The sequence below is a fragment of the Cololabis saira genome, chromosome 8 (assembly GCF_033807715.1).
Source record: "Cololabis saira isolate AMF1-May2022 chromosome 8, fColSai1.1, whole genome shotgun sequence".
Lineage (NCBI taxonomy): Eukaryota > Metazoa > Chordata > Actinopteri > Beloniformes > Belonidae > Cololabis > Cololabis saira.
This window is the reverse complement of record NC_084594.1, coordinates 20,596,674-20,614,087: the sequence shown is the minus strand read 5'-3', so window position 1 is coordinate 20,614,087 and position 17,414 is coordinate 20,596,674. Positions and strand designations below refer to the sequence as shown.

Sequence of the window (17,414 nt, the reverse complement as noted above, 5' to 3'; positions counted from 1 at the left end):
TTTTTACGGCCAATGCTGAATATTTTGATTTGGCAATAATCCTTTTACTAATTAACCATCCAACTGATTGATCTTTCTACCTCTACCATCACCAGCCCCTACACCTGCCCCTAAACCCTAGTGTGTTGTGAGGTGTCATCTATCGTGGTGCTCTTCCAAAGCTTGTTTGGGTCTGTAGGGCTGCTTTACTTTTTTTCTCTTAACCTGTAGTTGGCAGTCTAAAACAGACCTTCTCGTGAACAACAGTTATAATCCTAAATGTCAAATGGGTTTACCTTTAATTGGGAGGTTTACATCGCTTGAAGGTGCTGAGGAATGTGCCATCTCAAATCCAGCGCTCTGAGTAGCTGTGTCTTCTTCTTTCACAGACACAAAACTTTGGGTAGGTTGGTCCTCCGGATCTACGGGTTCTTCTTTAACAACCACAGAAGAATCAGCCTCTCCTGAATGTAGATCATCGACATCTGCCCCGTGGGTTTGTGCCGTCTGCATTTCCTCCAATGGAACATGTTGACCGGCTTCCTCTCGGGGAGGTGATTGAAGCTTCTTTTGGAAAAAGTGACTTAAAATGGAGCCACTGGACTTCTGGCACTTCTCGCTGGCAGCCCTGGATTTGACAGCTGAGGCTACCGTTTTTGGCGATATTGGAGGAGAGTCAAAATTTGCTTTTAACAACTGGTCCCTGTGGAAATGAGAACGACAAAGAGTTGCATATGAGAGACGAGAAGAAATACACAAAAACTGCTCATATTTTATGTGGAGTATCCGCCTGAAAACTGAATTCTTCTGAAAAATATACCTGGGAACATTAGAAAGAAATTAGCAATACGTGCCAATAATTACTGGCGACACTGAAAAACAAAAGGAAGAAGAAGAATTTATTTTCCCACAGTGGGGACAACAGTAAAAACAAGAGAAGAACGGGTAAAACAAGAAAGCCAAAACTACAAAAACTAAAGAGAACCATTTAACATTAAACCTCACCTGCTTAATAATTCTACTCGTTTTCTCGGGGAAGGAGACAGTTCGGCTAGTCCTTGAAAAGTGGAAAGCAAGCAAATTGCAGCTGGGCCATTGCCTGGCAATAAAAGGGAACCAATGATGTGTGCAATGTCCTGCTTTCCATATTTAAACTTAATTGTGCTTCTTGCTCTCATTAAAAGGTAGTTCATGCACATGCATGTGTGCTCAGAGTAAAAAAAAAACAGACATAGAAATACCAACTCTCTCTTCCGGAAAAAATGTCTAATATGCTGCTGGTAGCGTTCCTCTGTAACACGACATACACTCAGGCTTGATTATTTTAGCCTCCACTAAACATTAAAGATGGGTATTGTTTATCGATTAATATCTCAATTAAGATTTTTTTCAATCATGTGAAAGTTATGTCTTTAAGCAATGCGCTGAATTACACTGCTCTGAAGCTATGAGCAGGGAGCACAATGTATTGTGGTTTAAATAATTTGCTTCTTGAATAAGAACACAAGGCGTCCATAGAAATCGGAAGTAAATATAAGGCATCCAAGCGAGCGCCGGCCATCGAACCTCCAGGTTGAGGTCCATGCAGAACTAAGATTCCTTGCAGTTCCTCGACGGCTTATTTCAAATATAATTGATTGACAGTAGGCTTTGCCAATGGCTTGCTGTTATCACTTCCTTGTCCGTAATCGCCATGCTACTGCTACCAAGGAAACCAGCCGCTTGTACACCGGCGTCGGCAATGGTCATTTTTGATTTCGCCGTCTCGCCAACATATCAACACTCTAGATTCTGCTGATAAATGTCTCCCAGTAGCTCTGCAGATATTTTGGCAGGGATCTGCTGAAGGAGCCAATACCCAAAACTAACTGGGGCGTGTTCCCATTGGCTTCCTGAGTCACATGGTTGCGCTCCGTACGAAGAAGAAGAGGCTTCAAATCCACTCGAGAAACCAATTAGTCAAAAGACCTAATGCTCCATCCGTTGTTTTTTAGTCTACGGACTCGAGCCCAAACATGTCCAAATACTGATGCACCGAAATGAAAATGTGTGGCCGAAACCGAAAATAATAATGAACACTTGACCGAATACCGAATAATACTGAACAATGGTTCTTCGGAGTTTTTCATTTATTTTGCCAATTTTTGAAAAAAACAATTGAGAATTATCCATCACAATCTCTAATAGGCTATGTTCTGCTCTTACATCTGGTAATGCTTGCAAGTCCCGTTGTTGGGCATGTGTAGACTATGATAATGAGACGGGTATTTCTGCAGCCTGATGAGAGGCTCCAGGCTGCAAAGGGCCCGGTCATGATATGCCTCGCCCCCCGGCCCGGCTCTGACATGTTCCTCTACTGGCGAGAGGGTTCTCGCTCCTGGGGATGGAGACTTCTGACAGATCTAACTGTTGAGTGGTTGCGCTTGTTGTCTGCATCTGGGTTATTTTCTTGGAGGATCTCGTCATATCAGACAGTGAGGGTTCGCCATCGCATCTGTAGTACGGACCCTTTTCTCCTGCGCTCTGCGTCCCGTGATCGTCTCCATCACCAAGCGGCTTTCCCAAATCAGCCTGGATCATTTCTCGTGTCCTCTGCTTTTTCCCCACATCCAAGTAGTGATCTGACATGCTGACATGTTTGCTGCGTTTAACACCGCACGCCGCTCACTCCACGCTGTCCGCTGTCTGATTGCGTCATCACATGCCATTATTAATTGTTCAGTTTTTTTCCCCACTTATTCCACCGAACACTGAAAGAGTTTTTTTGCTATTTTCGGCTGAACAATTTCGGTTACCGAACATTCGGTGCATCACTACTAAGGCTGCAACGATTCGTCGACGTTGTCGACAAAAATCGATAATCAAAATTGTCGACAATGAATTCCATTGTCGACAATTGTCGCCAGACGTGTTTTTCCAACGGAGTGAGGCATCTCACTTCAATACAATCTCTGCCGAGAGTCGCGCATGCGCAATAGCGTCTCTGCCGAGCGGTAGCGGGTAAACAGAAATGACGGCGTCCCGTCCTGTAGCAGCTGCATGTAGCAAAACTTCTAAAGTTTTGGAGCCTTTTAGCCTCGATACGGTAAATAAAAAGATTACTTGCAAGGTTTGCAAAGCCGACCTTGCTTATCACGGGAGCACGTTGGTAATGCAAGCATTTGAAGAGAAAGCACGTCGGGTCTGGGTGACGAGTTTCAACAAATGATACACCAGTTCAACCCAGAGAACGTCCTGCCATCTAGAACCCATTTCACCCACTTGATACAGAAAAAATATGACACGTTTTATTTTATTTTTTATATAACACATTTGCCTGTTCTTAAAAAATGAAAAATAATGGACAGAGGTTTATTTATTCATGGATTTATGTCTGACTGATCACTGTGCCTGTCCTTGGTTTTAAATAGGACATTTTATTAATTTTTTGTATGAACAGGGGCAAAGTTGAATAAAATATCTACCGGACTGTCTCAGGAAATGTGAATATTGTGATAAAGTTCTTTATTTTCTGTAATGCAATTAAAAAAAAAATAAAAAATGTCATACATTCTGGATTCATTACAAATCAACGGAAATATTGCAAGCCTTTTATTATTTTAATATTGCTGATTATGGCTTACAGCTTAAGATTCCCAGAATATTCAAATTTTTTTAGATCGGATATTTTAGTTTTCTTAAGCTGTAAGCCATGATCAGCAATATTAAAATAATAAAATGCTTGCAATATTTCAGTTGATTTTTAATGAATCCAGAATGTATGACATTTTTGCATTACAGAGAATAAAGGACTTTATCACAATATTCTAATTTTCTGAGACAGTCCTGTATTTTTCATTGAAGTATCCATCTTTATCGTGTTTATTATCATTTGCCACATAATTAAAGCGACATACTAAATTTAAGAAAAAATTACTAATTATCCGATTAGTCGACTAATCGTTTCAATAGTCAGTGACTAGTCGACTATTAAAATAGTCGTTAGTTGCAGCCCTAATCACTACCAAATACTTATGTTCCTAAACAAAACTCACTAAGCTTGAGTTACATAATTCATGCTGCGGGTGGTTTTAAAATGTTGATGTTATGGGGTTTTGCTTTTAACTTCTGGCTCTGCGGGTTCATTTCAGCTGTTGTTCCTAAACAAAAAGATTACAGTCTGGTAAAAGTTCATCAAAAATAATTGGAAAAACATGTTCTTTAAGACTTTCTATAAGCGTACTGTATTTCATATCGTTATCCATAATATATAAACTAAGAAAATAATTATATAACTGATCCTTAATTTTCCTGATGATGGACAGAGCACATTTAAAAAAAATGCCAGTCCTTACTAAAAACAAATAAAAATCATAAAAAAAAATAAAAAAAAAATAAAAAAAAAAATCATAACATGTGAATGGTGGCACCTCTCATACATGTCTAAAATACTAATTGCAAAATGTATAATGCTAATAAGATTTGCTACTAATCACCTGGATAGTTCAAACTTAAATCCACAAGAAACTTACAGCACAGCAGTTATTTCTAAGTGTTTCTGCCTCCTTAAAGAGCAAACATTTTCCATCACTTTAGCATGTCACACTCCAGTTCACAGGTACTTTAAAGGCCATCGCCATAGAGAAGGAACCAGGTGAAAGAGCAACCTACGTAACATACCGTATTTTGCAGACCATTAGGTGCACCACATTATAAGGCGCAATATCAATGAACGGGTCTATTTTCATACATAAGTCGCACCGGATTATAAGACACATGACAAAACGTATATAACGTTAAACCAAACTGTCAGGTAAGTCGAACTTGATTCAACTCTTTCACAATAACTCAGAATATTGTTCAGTTGTAACTAATACAGAAGAATACACCCACATTTTTTTTTTAAATCATTCTTCTTCCACGAATCCACGGATAAAAAGTGGTGGAGGTAAACGCAGTACTGCGTCCTGTTCTCGGATTGGTTCATCGTTGCCAGCGATAGCAGACACCTTAAATTAGTGTGAGGTTGGAACAACGTTATATACGTTATATTTGATTATAACTAGATGATATAGGTTTGAAAATTGGGTTTACGCTAAAAACCTAACGATGGCTTGACATTTAATTAAGGTAACATTGACTAGATGTTGGATGATGGCTACTCTCCAGCATGACTTACGTCAGCATGACTTACGTCAGGGGTATTCATCTAGATTAGGCAGGGGGCCACATCTGCAAAAGGACTGTATGGAGAGGGCCACCAGCGGAAAATTTGGGGGTTTTCAAAATGTATTTTGCCATCAAAGACGAAGATTTATGTATATACGGTATATATAATACATTTGTGTACAGGAATGAGCAGGAGAATATATCTGTCTAGTTTACATATGAATTATGTATTAATTGTCTATTAATTGTCTACATTATATTAAATGCAAGTTCATTTTGAAACCATGCATTGTGCAAACTTAATGAAGTTGATATTGACCTACTTTTAATAAAACACGCCATAATGACAAAGCACCACTTTCCACCAAGATTTCCTTATTTGAATATTATATTAAGCATTGAGCACAAGCATTTCAGTCCATAGTAGCCAGTTTGATGTTATAAATAAGCAACCAAAATATTAACCATAAGCTCCTTTATTTATGACACATCTGTGCATTATATCAGCAAAACAAAACAATCTTATGAAATTATAGGAGGCTCAAGTCTCAAGGCTGCTCGTCAGCCAGCGGCGTGCAGCTGCCCAACAAAATTACACACAGCACAGCACAGTTGGCACTCTCTCAAAAACAATTTAAATAAAAAGAAAAAAGCTCGAGCTCGGAACTGAAGTACAGTAGTGCAAATAATGCACTGACATGCTGACATGTTTGCTGATTAACACCGCACGGCCCTCACTCCACGCAATCAAACAGCGAACAGCTGTTTGATTGCGCCATCACACGCCGTTATTATTTTTTTATTTTTTTTTAAACAAAAACCCCCCCCTTTTTTGAAATATGACCAGGGGCCACATAAAAGCTCCTGGCGGGCCGCAAGTGGTCCGCGGGCGGCCAATTGAATATCCCTGAGTAAAGTAGTTATCCAACGGTGTCTGACGTTACAACCCGTATCCAACCAAGGACCAACTTTAATGCGTCGGCTGAATGATCAGACAAACAAATCAAGCGGAGCGGGTTTGTCGCTACCAAAGTCGCACTAAAACATTTTTACAGACTCACAGACTGGTTACAGACTGGGTCGAGCTCAGTAAGCACAACATGAATTCATACATAAGGCGCCCCGGATTATAGGGCACACTGCCAGTTTTTGAGAAAAATTAAGGATTTTAAGTGCGCCTCATAGTGTGGAAAATATGGTATTTAGAGCGCTAGATCTCTGCACATTTAACTTTGAACCTATGATAACATGACCATTTCATAAATATCTTTTTTTCCTTTCCAAATTCAAAGTAAGCGCAGCTTGGGTAAAACTTATTGAATGTGCATCCAAACATAGATAATAGCATTAATATGATTTTTATCAATAATTCACAATTAGGCAGAAGTTTAATAGATGTAGATACTAGAATAAAGTGCAGCTGCTGTGCATGTCGGTCACCATTTTATTATCAATTGTTGCTAAATAGGCCAGAAATCAAATAGGGGCAAAGTAAAGCAATAATCACAAACGTATGGTAATTGGTGTGTATGCAATTGGGATGGAAACATTTAAATGCCAAAGGCATTTAAATGTATTTTGATAAATGTGCTGAATTTACTTCTGACCAAATAAAATATATATATATATATATATATATATATATATATATATATATATATATATATAAAACCCAAAAAAACCCACCCAAGTCTATTTCTTCCATGAAGCAAGAATTCATGACTGGGTCAATCACAAGGAAATCTTTTCTGACTCCTGATGCCAGACAACAGGAAATTAAAAAGTGGGGGAGAGAGCAGCAGCATAATCCACTCATTCATTACAATGATGATGATCAGAGACTCTACACGTTGTAGGGAGACAAAGGACTGTTGATGATGCTCAGGTGATAAATGGGAGAGACAATTACTGAAGTTATTGACTCACAACAGTACTCAGCAGTTCTATGGACTTCTGCACAAACATTAAGGACACAACTCTGAAGTTGGAGCCGAACTCTTATAATTTCAGACTGATTTTTTTTCCTCCAGGAACAATGTCCACTGAAAAACACAACCCAAGCCTACTTACGAAGATACTGTATATAAGATACATTAAGGGGAAAATATTCTTAATGATTCTGAACTTGTGGTTAAATCCATATAATTAGGTGTCTGAAATGACTACTAGGTTATGTCATATGTAGCTCTTCACAAAATAAAATGTCTCTTTGAGCAACTTAGAAACCTCAGTCATGTGCAGCTATAGGAAATCAAACCACCCTTTTTTTTTGTAAACAAAATCATAGAAAAAGCCATCTTGGAACAACTACACAACTTACTTACACTAAATAGCGGTTTTGATGAGTAAAAGTCAGGCTATCAGCACTGAAACTGCCATAATTGAGGTCTTCAGTGACATACGATTGAACACATAGCTGCAACATGTCAGTCCTGATGTTACTAGATCTCTGCGCTGCATTCAACACGTTCAGCCATAATATCTTACAGGACCGACTTAAAAGCTGGGTAGGACTCTGGCACAGTACTTAAAAGGTTTGAGTCCTATTTAAAAGACAGGGACTACTTTGCCTTTATAGGCAACTATGAATCTGAGCAAACAAAAACAAAAGAAAATGTGGAGTTCCCAAAGCTCCATATTTGGGCCTCTGCTGTTTAACATCTACATGTTCCCACTTGCTCAAATTCAGAAGAACAATAAAATATGTTTACAAGTGTCAAATGAGTGCGTTAAGTACAGGCATATTTAGCGCTTCAACTTGCAAACAATGGTCAGTCCCACCTTGAAGTGGACATTGATTGGCTGTTACTGTGTTTGGGCTTGTTTAGCATGCGTTGGTAGCCTCCTATGGTAGCTGGACAGGCATCGGGGGTGATTAGTACAGAGGACAAGTGAAAATGGAGCATGTGAAAGTTGTCGGCATGAGGATTTCATGGACCCATCTCGGCGGTGTCCAATAGGGTAGAAGGTGGTGGAGGGTGAAAAAAAATGTGCAGGTTGCAGATCAGAGATGATCAACATGGAGGAAAGAATGATCCTGGCTGTGAGCATGTGAGGAGCTGTGGGATGCGAGACTGCAGGCCTATCGTGACATCATTAAAAAGGGACAAAAGTGGAGAGAAATCTCCCAGGATTTGGACATACCTGGTGTGTTTAAAAGTGGTATAAATGTGATATTCTTTTGCTCTTTTAACAATAAAATGTTGGTTTAAAATAAAATATAGAATTTCCATGCCTCATATCAGGATCAATTGAATCATTTATCAATATATGGTTATGAAAAGACCACGCGTCAATACTTTTGTAAACTGAAGCACATAGTTTGTATGTGCTTCGAGGCACGATATACTAAACTATATTTTAGTATATCTAAAGATCTAGATGACTGACATGAGCTAAAAAACAACAACATAGTTCAGAAATGTTTAATAAAATATGTTTTTAACTATGTGGATGACTTGAAGAAAAAATGGAAAAACTTGAGGGACAGATATATAGAGGAGAGGAAGGGAGGCCAGGCGTCCAGTTGCAGTGATGGGCTGCCTGAAGTTGGTTGATTCTGCTGAGGCTCCAACTCTCCCCAACAGGCTGTCAAACTGCATCATCATGGAGCTCCCGAACGAGCCTGGATTCCCCCAAATCCTGTCTTCATGAGGATTTCATGGACCCATACCCTCCTGCTCCTGCTGTTCGTCTCCTCCTCCTCCTCTTCAGAAGAACTAAAGCCAGGGCTTTTCTTTGAAGCAGGGACAGATGCATTTTGCAAACCGAGGTGTAGCCTACTGTACGTCCAAACGAGTGGGAAAAAGGCGCCAGACCGGAAAAACTTTTCGGTCGCCAAGCAACTTGTAACAAATATGTATGCGATGCGCGTGCTGCTCTGCGCCGAGGCTGCGCCCACACCGGCGGTGTGGGCGGCGCAAACCGTGTTCTATGTGAAAGCCCCTATATGTGTTCTTTGTGGAAAGGACTTTGCTCACCACCGAAGCAGCTCAAGTTTAGCCTACCACATAAATGCAAAGCACCTGGTCGCAAGCGCAGCCACAGCTAACATTAGCAGCAATGATGTTACCACACGCTCTTCCCTAAACTAGACTCTAAGTAAACTAGGAGAGCACCGCGCGCATGTGCAACTCTGTGACTGAGAGGCTGGCGAATGTTCCTGCCAAGTGAATGTAAATAGCTAGGACTGCACCTGTTCAGGTTTGTTAAAAAAATAAATGAATGAATGAATTTATAAAGCCACATTTTTTGTTGTTGTTGTTGTTATATATCAATGTTTTGATCTGCCACAATAATGTAATGGAAAACTCAACGATTTTTGGGTGAGACTTAATTAATTGCAAACACATTTTGATCGCTTGACAGCACTAAATATGTTATCATAGTTGTGTACATGACATACAAATCTACACATCCATCTCACCAGGAGACTACAGCTCAGTTCAAATATTAATCAAATGCATTTATCAAATTAATGATTGGATGTGCCAGAACTTCCTTCCGTCAAACAAAGACATAATTACCGTATTTTCCGCACTATAAGGCCACCGCATTAAAAGGGACACTTTCAATGAATGACGTATTTTAAACCTTTTTCCAGATATAAGGCGCACCGCATAATAAGGCGCACTAAATATATGGTAAAATACTATACTATAGTGGCTGGGGTTGAGTTACGTATCTACCTGATGGAGCTGCGCTACAGGAAATGCTACAAAATCCTACAGCAAATGCAAATGCAAAAAAAAAAAACAAGAAGAAAAGTACCGTATGTCAAACTTTATTTACAAAATAAAAACCAGCTTTGTTCCGTCTCGTCAAAGTCGTCATTATGCGAGTCAGTGTCGCTGCTGTTGTCTTGAACGTCTGTGACGATTCCTGACGTTTTTAGCGCCGTTACTTCGGCGACACCAACTGCATTATAAGGCGCACTGCCGAATTTTGAGAAAATTAAGGGCTTTTAGGTGCGCCTTATAGTGCGGAAAATACGGTAAATGCTTTTTTAATCAAAAAGAGGAAAGATGGAAAGTCAGCACTCAGTTTCAAACAGTGATGTAAAAAACCAACAACCAAGCCAGAAATATGGGAGTAGTCATGGACTCAGACCTGAATTTCAATAGTGACATTAGGTTATTTGGAGGTCAGCTTAAAAAACACATCAAGGATTAAAAGACGGGTGTCTCAGCAGGAATTAGAAAAACTTGTCCATTACTTTATCTTTAGTGGACTGGACTGTAACAATGTGCTGACAGATCTCCCTAAAAAGTCCATCCGACAACCGCAGCTACTTCAAAACGCTGCTGCTTGATTTGTCACTAAGACCAAAAAAAGTGGATCAAATAATTCCAGTCCTCGGATCTTTACACTGGCTTCCTAACCTTCAAAGATTTGATTTTGACTATGAATGGTTTGGGGGCAAAATGCTTTCAGATCTTTTGGTTTGTTACAGACCAGCCAGAGCTCTCAGGTCATCATGGTTAGGTTTACTTTCTGTTCCCAGAGTCAGAACTAAACATGGAGAGACAGTGTTCACTTTTTATGCTTCTCACATCCCCCCGAAAACTGCAGTTCTGCTGAAACCCTCAGCGATTTTAAATCAAGGTTAAAAACGTTTCTATTTGCCACTGGTTATCAGAACAATTGTCAATTTCCCACGCTGCAATGGAACTTTAATTTTGTGCATTTATTTTTCCTAATCTATTTTAGTTTTTACAGTTTAAATAGTATGAGATGTTTTTATTGCATTTTAAAAATGTACTTATGTTACATTTACATATTCCTGTATGTTCTATGTAAAGCACTTTGAATGGCCTTGTACATGAAATGTGATACGCCTTTAATGCGCAAGGATTATCATGACAATATGCATCAGATGAATATGGTTCATATCCATAAATCAAATAGAAAAACAATACGTCGGATGACCAACCATATTTACTACTGGAGTTAGTAATAGGTGTGGTGCCAACTGTAAACAGCCCCACATTCATCAGTTTGCCCAAAATATCGAGGGATTGTCTTGTTAATTTTGCCAAAAACGAGACAATCTGCTCTAAAGCTGCATATTTTGAAAAGGAAAAACTCAAAGCATTAAGATAATTCCTCTAGTCAAGCTCTAGACACCGCTCATTGTGATTACACTTTGTTGTAATGATGCATATCAACCCTAAGCTTTGTGACACAAAAGGTATCTGAAGAAAAGTGGGGAGAAAACAAAACAACAAAAAAACGCAGAGAACTATGAATGATCTCAGTTGATGAAAACAAAATCCCTGTTTGATTTTGAGAAAATCTGTTAATCACAGGGGCATTACTGAAAGATAGCTGTATAGTAAATTCTCAAGTGCTGGTTTATTGACATAAACCGATATTTTCCTCTCGGACATATTGATATCCTGTCTGTACTGTCGAGTGACCTCACAAATCACAGTGTAATAATTTTTTTGCCTCAGGTCTACAGGGAACAGCAATACAAATAGGAGAGATACTCAGACAAAGCTTCAATAGTCACGGTTGTCTCACTTCCTGATCTGCCACTGTTATTGTTTCTTTAACTCAAACCCTAAAGAAATAGTTCTGCATTCAAACTCATGCCACAATACTTGACAAGAAAAGAAAAAAAAACATCAAGGATTTAATTTCGAAAGAACCCCAAGTATGATTGCATTAGCAAACGCTTGTCAATTTGTTGCACGTAAATCTAATTTCTTAGTTTTCTTTCTGAGTCTTAGTTTTGGCTCTGTGCATTTGCCGTGGTCACCCATGCCCCCCATGCAGTGGATCGACAAACCCCAGCTGGGCTCAGCCTGCAATTTGAGAGCAACTTGTCTTAAGTAATAAAACATAAAAGTAATAAACTTCAAAATAAAAGCTGACTAAATCAATATGAACTACTATGATCCTTGTTCTACAACTGGGCTGGTGGGCAGCTCGTCAGAATAATATAAAATAATCATCATTTAGTCACCACAATGTGGTAACATCATGTTCAAAAAGCCCAAAATGAAGTGAATGCTCTGGTTTTCAACCGCCAGACTGTTCCCTTGTATTGTGGTTTCTCATGAGCTGTGTATTACCTTGCAGCTTGAAAGTGTACGACCAAGTCGTCCAGGATGCGGTTGTTTCGCAAGTCTTGCTCAGTCATTTGCTAAAAAAGAAAGAGGTTATTATTTGTTAGCTATTCTTCTATATTTTACACCGGGTTCACTTTCTCAGATTATCATTCTGGCTAGAAAATGACATTCACTTCTTTATAGTTGTATAAAACAAGGTAAAGCAGAATGATCACATTTGTGAAGCTGGAACAAAACAACACTAAGTTAAATAAACATATTCTGATGCTGGACGTGTCTTCCCTGTGGGAATAATTAGATAAATGATCATACAGGTAGAGACGACACATTCAAGTCACGCTCATACTTACTGTATTACAAACTGGACAATGCAGCTTATAAGAAAGAAATCTTCTGATGCACAACGAGCAAACTGTAAAATAGAACAAAAACAGAATGTAATTTCCTTAAAATTGTTCTATTATACTTGTAAAAAATTGCTTGTCCTTCCCAGAGCTCCAAAGTTCTCTCTATGCAAGTGTTTCTAGTGTGTAACGGTCATATGCACAAATTGATTCAGGCAAAGACTCAAAGGAAAGGAAAAGACGCATCCCACGTTGTATCAATTTCCTACAATTGATTAGATTATAAGTAACTTAGTGGCTTTTATTTTACAGCAAGCTTTGCTAAATTTCAAATAAAAGTGTTTTCAAAAAGCCGTTCTGCTTATTACTTACAGTTGTGTGAACACTTGGTCATCATTGAAATGTTGAGGAATTCAAAGCAAATAGGACACCGCAGCAGGGCGTCTACGTTCTGTGGAGGAGAAAACCCAGAATGATACAATCAACCCCCAAAAGGTCAAAGCTGGAAGCAATAAAGTTATCAGGCTTGACAACATTTTCTTTTGGTAGTCACATGCCTTGATCGTTTACTGCCACTTGCTTAAAAACAATGGCTCAATAGCAATTGTTTATTAAGGCATATGACTAGTGACTGGAGAGGGGGGTCATCTGCATCTCAAAAAGAACAGTTTTTATTTGAGTTTAAGCTTAAAAAAAGAATGTCCTGACGAAAATGTTATGACTGACTGACTGTCTGGGAGCATGACGTTCAATTCAAACATAGTTTAGAAATAATTAGCGCTGCAGTTTATTGACTCATAATCTGAAAAATGAAAAAGGTTATTTATTGACTGGTTTGTAAAACTCAGATGTTTTTATCAGGTGTGAAGAACGTAAACATAATAGCAACAAAAAAATGCAAGACAGGGGTCATCGAGGACTTGAATTGGACACCCATGAGCTATATGTAAACACTCCTTCTGTTTATGCATCCAAACCTTCTCAATCTACCCCCTCTTACTTTTTTTTCTCTATGCCTTCAAACCTGACTGGCATTAAAGTTTGGTACAAAAAGGATAGGCAATGTATGCACGATTAAGCAACAGCAACATTGCAGATGGCTTGCTGTCATCACTTGAGCTACTTAGCACTTTCTACAAACTTGACCCCTGAATTAAGACCAAACAGTAAGTGAGTAATGATTTTTATTTTAAAGATAGAATGGCTTGTTGCAGTTTTAATTGTACTAACAAATAGTATGTTAGTAAAACACAGTGTCGATAACAAGTCCATGTCACGCCTAGCCAACACCATAGTACAGGATATCACTCATACACTGAATCAACATATCACCCTCACGGCGCAGGTACAGAACCCCTGAGTTTAGGAAAAGCCTGATCCCTGCAGGCATAGCTGCCCTAAACAGCAAGCTCTGCCTATCTGTCTGTCCACTTTTGTGCTGTCATTTAAGATGGCTTTAAGTTGTCATATATTTATTGTTGGTGTTGATGAAATGTACTGAAAGCAAAGACAAATCTCACTACGGCAGAAATAAAAGTAAATCTAAAATCTACAAATGACACTTTCAAGTAGGAAGTCCTGAAGTAAACAAGGTAAAGGGTAAGAATGGAAGTACAGGCCGTTGCTTTACATCCAGGAAGGAAAGTGGTCAAAAGTTTTCCCATTCTCTCTTTTTCTTAAATTACACCCATATGAAGCACTGCTCCACTCAGTTACAAGAGCATCTTAACATAATTATGTACACAGTTTACACAACCAAAGACAAATAGTACAAATGCATGAGCAGATGTGTAACTGGTGCCAATGTAAACAAAATAATAATAAAAAAAAAAACATGTGGCGGATTTCACAATAGTGTATTGTCAGGCAGTACAAGCATTGTATTGTACCTCAGAACAAAGTTTGTGGCGGCTGGTCAGTAAAGGGCACGACAGCGCCGCCCCCATCAAATCAAGAAGAATAAAAGAAAAAGAAAATAAAAACATGCTGTAAGATGCATATAATTATTAAAAGAATGTGTTTTTCAGTCTGGTGGTGACTGTCAATAGTAATTAAATGTTTTAATATTTTTTTGGTTACAAAATGTTTTTATTGTATTTACTCCCGGAAGTAAGGGGCGCCGGTCAAACAAAATCCAGTGTCAGCTCTCGAACATTTAATAAGCAGGCGACCTGAGGATCTCTTAATTGGTTTGAATTAGATTCGTAAAAGGGACAGTCGTGAAACTCACAGTTATCAGCAACGCATCCGCAATCAGTATCGTGACTACTGTATGTTTTTTTTTTATCTAATGTGATTGGACAATTCAGTCTTTTTGAGAAAATCAAACTGAAGTACACAAACCAGATTTTTATGTTTGTTTTAAATAGGTTTAATAACACATGCTTTTGAAATATTTGTTGATTTTGTATATTATCAAATATCTGAAAGAAAGGAACGTTATCTTTTCGAATAATATAAATTCCAGACAGAACAATGGAAATGTTAATGTTTTTCTTCTCTCTAATGTGTAAAATAAACTGAACCCAAACCAGGAAAAAAAATAACAATACAAAATAACAGTGCACTTGTTCAAATGATAAACCCCTACTTTATGTTAAGTTTTCTTTTTCCACTGCAGCATAACTGAACTGCTTCACTAAAACTTATGACCAATAAGCCATTGTTGGATGTTTACATTTTTCAAAATTAAAAGGACCAAAATATTATTTTTCTTCCTTTCTTTTTTCCCCCATTGTACCAAGCTTGTACCTAACCGTGACTTCTGTGTACCGTTACACCCTATGTAAGGTAAATTGCGCTGCCCCCCCAATATTTTGAGCACCAGCCGCCACTGGTACAAACATGTGAATGGTAAGATTCAATGTTTGTTTTACGTTGATCAAAAGAGTGAAGTTTGTCTAGTTGTTCTGCGTGAGGTCCGAGACTGTCCACGGGTGTCCAGCCTCTCACATGATAGTCCATCCATGGGCCAGACCAGATATCAGCACCACTCAAGGTGACAAAACTTGCTTATTTTTTTTAAAATATTTATGTCTGCAGATGATATTTTGGTATGATAACCCTTCCTGAGTGGCAGCTGTATCATAGGTATCAGCTCATGAAGTTACACACCCCCTTCAGAAAATTACATTTTAGATGCTGGTGCATATCCTGGTTTAGACTCATGTACAGGATATCTGTCAATGTTTCACATGTTTTGATGTATTTGATGTAAGCCCAGTGGATATTTAAAGCTTATAGAAGGCTGCATTTAACTGCTGCTATGTCATTCCTGCAGTATTTCTGCAGGTGTTTTGGTCAGGCACAAATTATCTGTCCCCAAATGATAAAATCCACCATCCCCCCTGATTTTTTTTTTACAACTCGAGCACTGCCCGTGACCAAAGGTAACAGAACACAACAAAACTCAACGTCATCTGTTAATAACGGCTAGATTCTTGTGAATTCTAACCTACTGAAACTAAACAGTGTCCTGCTTGTGAGTGGCCACTACAGTTACATAGATCTGATGAGTTTCCCTCCAGCTAAAGAGCCTAGCAGCCACAATGACAGTAAAACACAAATACTGCGATGACTTACTTTGAGACACGCAAGGCTAGATGGAAAATCGGGTTCAATCTGTTGAGCCATTTCTGCTGGACGCAACACATAGATGTGATAAAGTTAGATTAAGTGCTTTTAGTTTCTGTTGTCTTCAGAGTCCCGCTCGAAAAGATGCAAACCGACGTCACTTCCGCTGCAGAACAAGAATGTATGCTGCGTTCAATGAGCTCGGATTTTCGGCATATTAACGAGTGTGAACGATACGTCATGTTCATGTGTAGGGATAACATGATTAAAAAAATGTAAATAATTATTTTGGCAAAATAATATTGTATTATTGTAGCAATCAGTTGTATTTTTTACCTTACCTCCACAAATAATAACGATCTTATGCTTAAACTTTCTTCAAAATTTCCCCTGCCTGATCCTCAACCATTTTTGTTGTTTTTATAATTCTGCTTTCATAACTGTCACATGCATCTAAATATATACATTTACTTTTACTTTTATCTGTGGGATAACTTATACTGTTTCTAATAACTTGACTAGATAGACTTGAACATGACTGATTTAATGTTCTCTATTTGATGGTGCATAGACTGAATCTATTATTATTATTATTATTATTATTATTATTATTATTATTATTATTATTATTATTATTATTATTATTATTATTATTATTATTACTGCTACTACTACTGCTATTCAGTATAGAATTCACAATACCCAGAAACATCTGGCTGAACGATCATAACACAGTACAAGGAGCTCATAAATCAAAGTTAATCACCACTGACTCCAAGCAGGAAACCTATGACTGGAAAATGGCAATTCCAGAGTTACTGATCTGCTTGTGGTGACTGTACCATAAAAGTAAGTAAAATATTTCAGTTTCCACAGAAACAACTGATGAATGACAGGTAAATCAATAGAAAAAAATGTGATCAAACTAATTCTAAGTTTATAGCTGTAGAAGTATCTTACTTATAGTTTTAATAGGTGCCAAATCACAGGTATTATCAGAAAAACCATTAGCCAATTAATATTGTTCTTAAACTGAAAGACGTTTTGTAAGATTTGGGTGACAAAATCTTACCACACACACCCTTATAAGGATGACCTATATCAACATATTTTTGGAGTCAAATCAAAATATAAGGATTTCAACATTGTTTCCCCAAAGCTACAGTAGGTAGTGCATAACCATCAGGCATGTTAACATGTTCATTGTATGACTGTAAAAAAAATGGGGGTAAAAAGTGAAATTGAAATTTTTACTGCTGACCATGAAGTTGGAATAAAACATTTTTTAACCTAT

At 38.2% G+C, this 17,414-nt stretch overlaps 1 protein-coding gene across 3 annotated transcripts in view; it reads right to left on the bottom strand.

Moving 5' to 3' along the window:
• rad18 (RAD18 E3 ubiquitin protein ligase) overlaps nt 1-16,278 on the bottom strand; it is a 35,387-nt gene extending 19,109 nt beyond the window's left edge. For all 3 annotated transcript variants that reach the window (XM_061727108.1, XM_061727107.1, XM_061727106.1), the window contains exons 1-5: nt 16,130-16,278; nt 12,920-12,998; nt 12,554-12,615; nt 12,207-12,277; nt 276-682 (exon numbers count right to left, since the gene is read on the bottom strand). In XM_061727108.1, the coding sequence (XP_061583092.1) occupies nt 276-682; nt 12,207-12,277; nt 12,554-12,615; nt 12,920-12,998; nt 16,130-16,180 (670 nt within the window). In that variant the 5' untranslated portion in view covers nt 16,181-16,278. The remainder of the gene's footprint in view (nt 1-275; nt 683-12,206; nt 12,278-12,553; nt 12,616-12,919; nt 12,999-16,129) is intronic.
• Nucleotides 16,279-17,414: the final 1,136 nt, after the last annotated feature.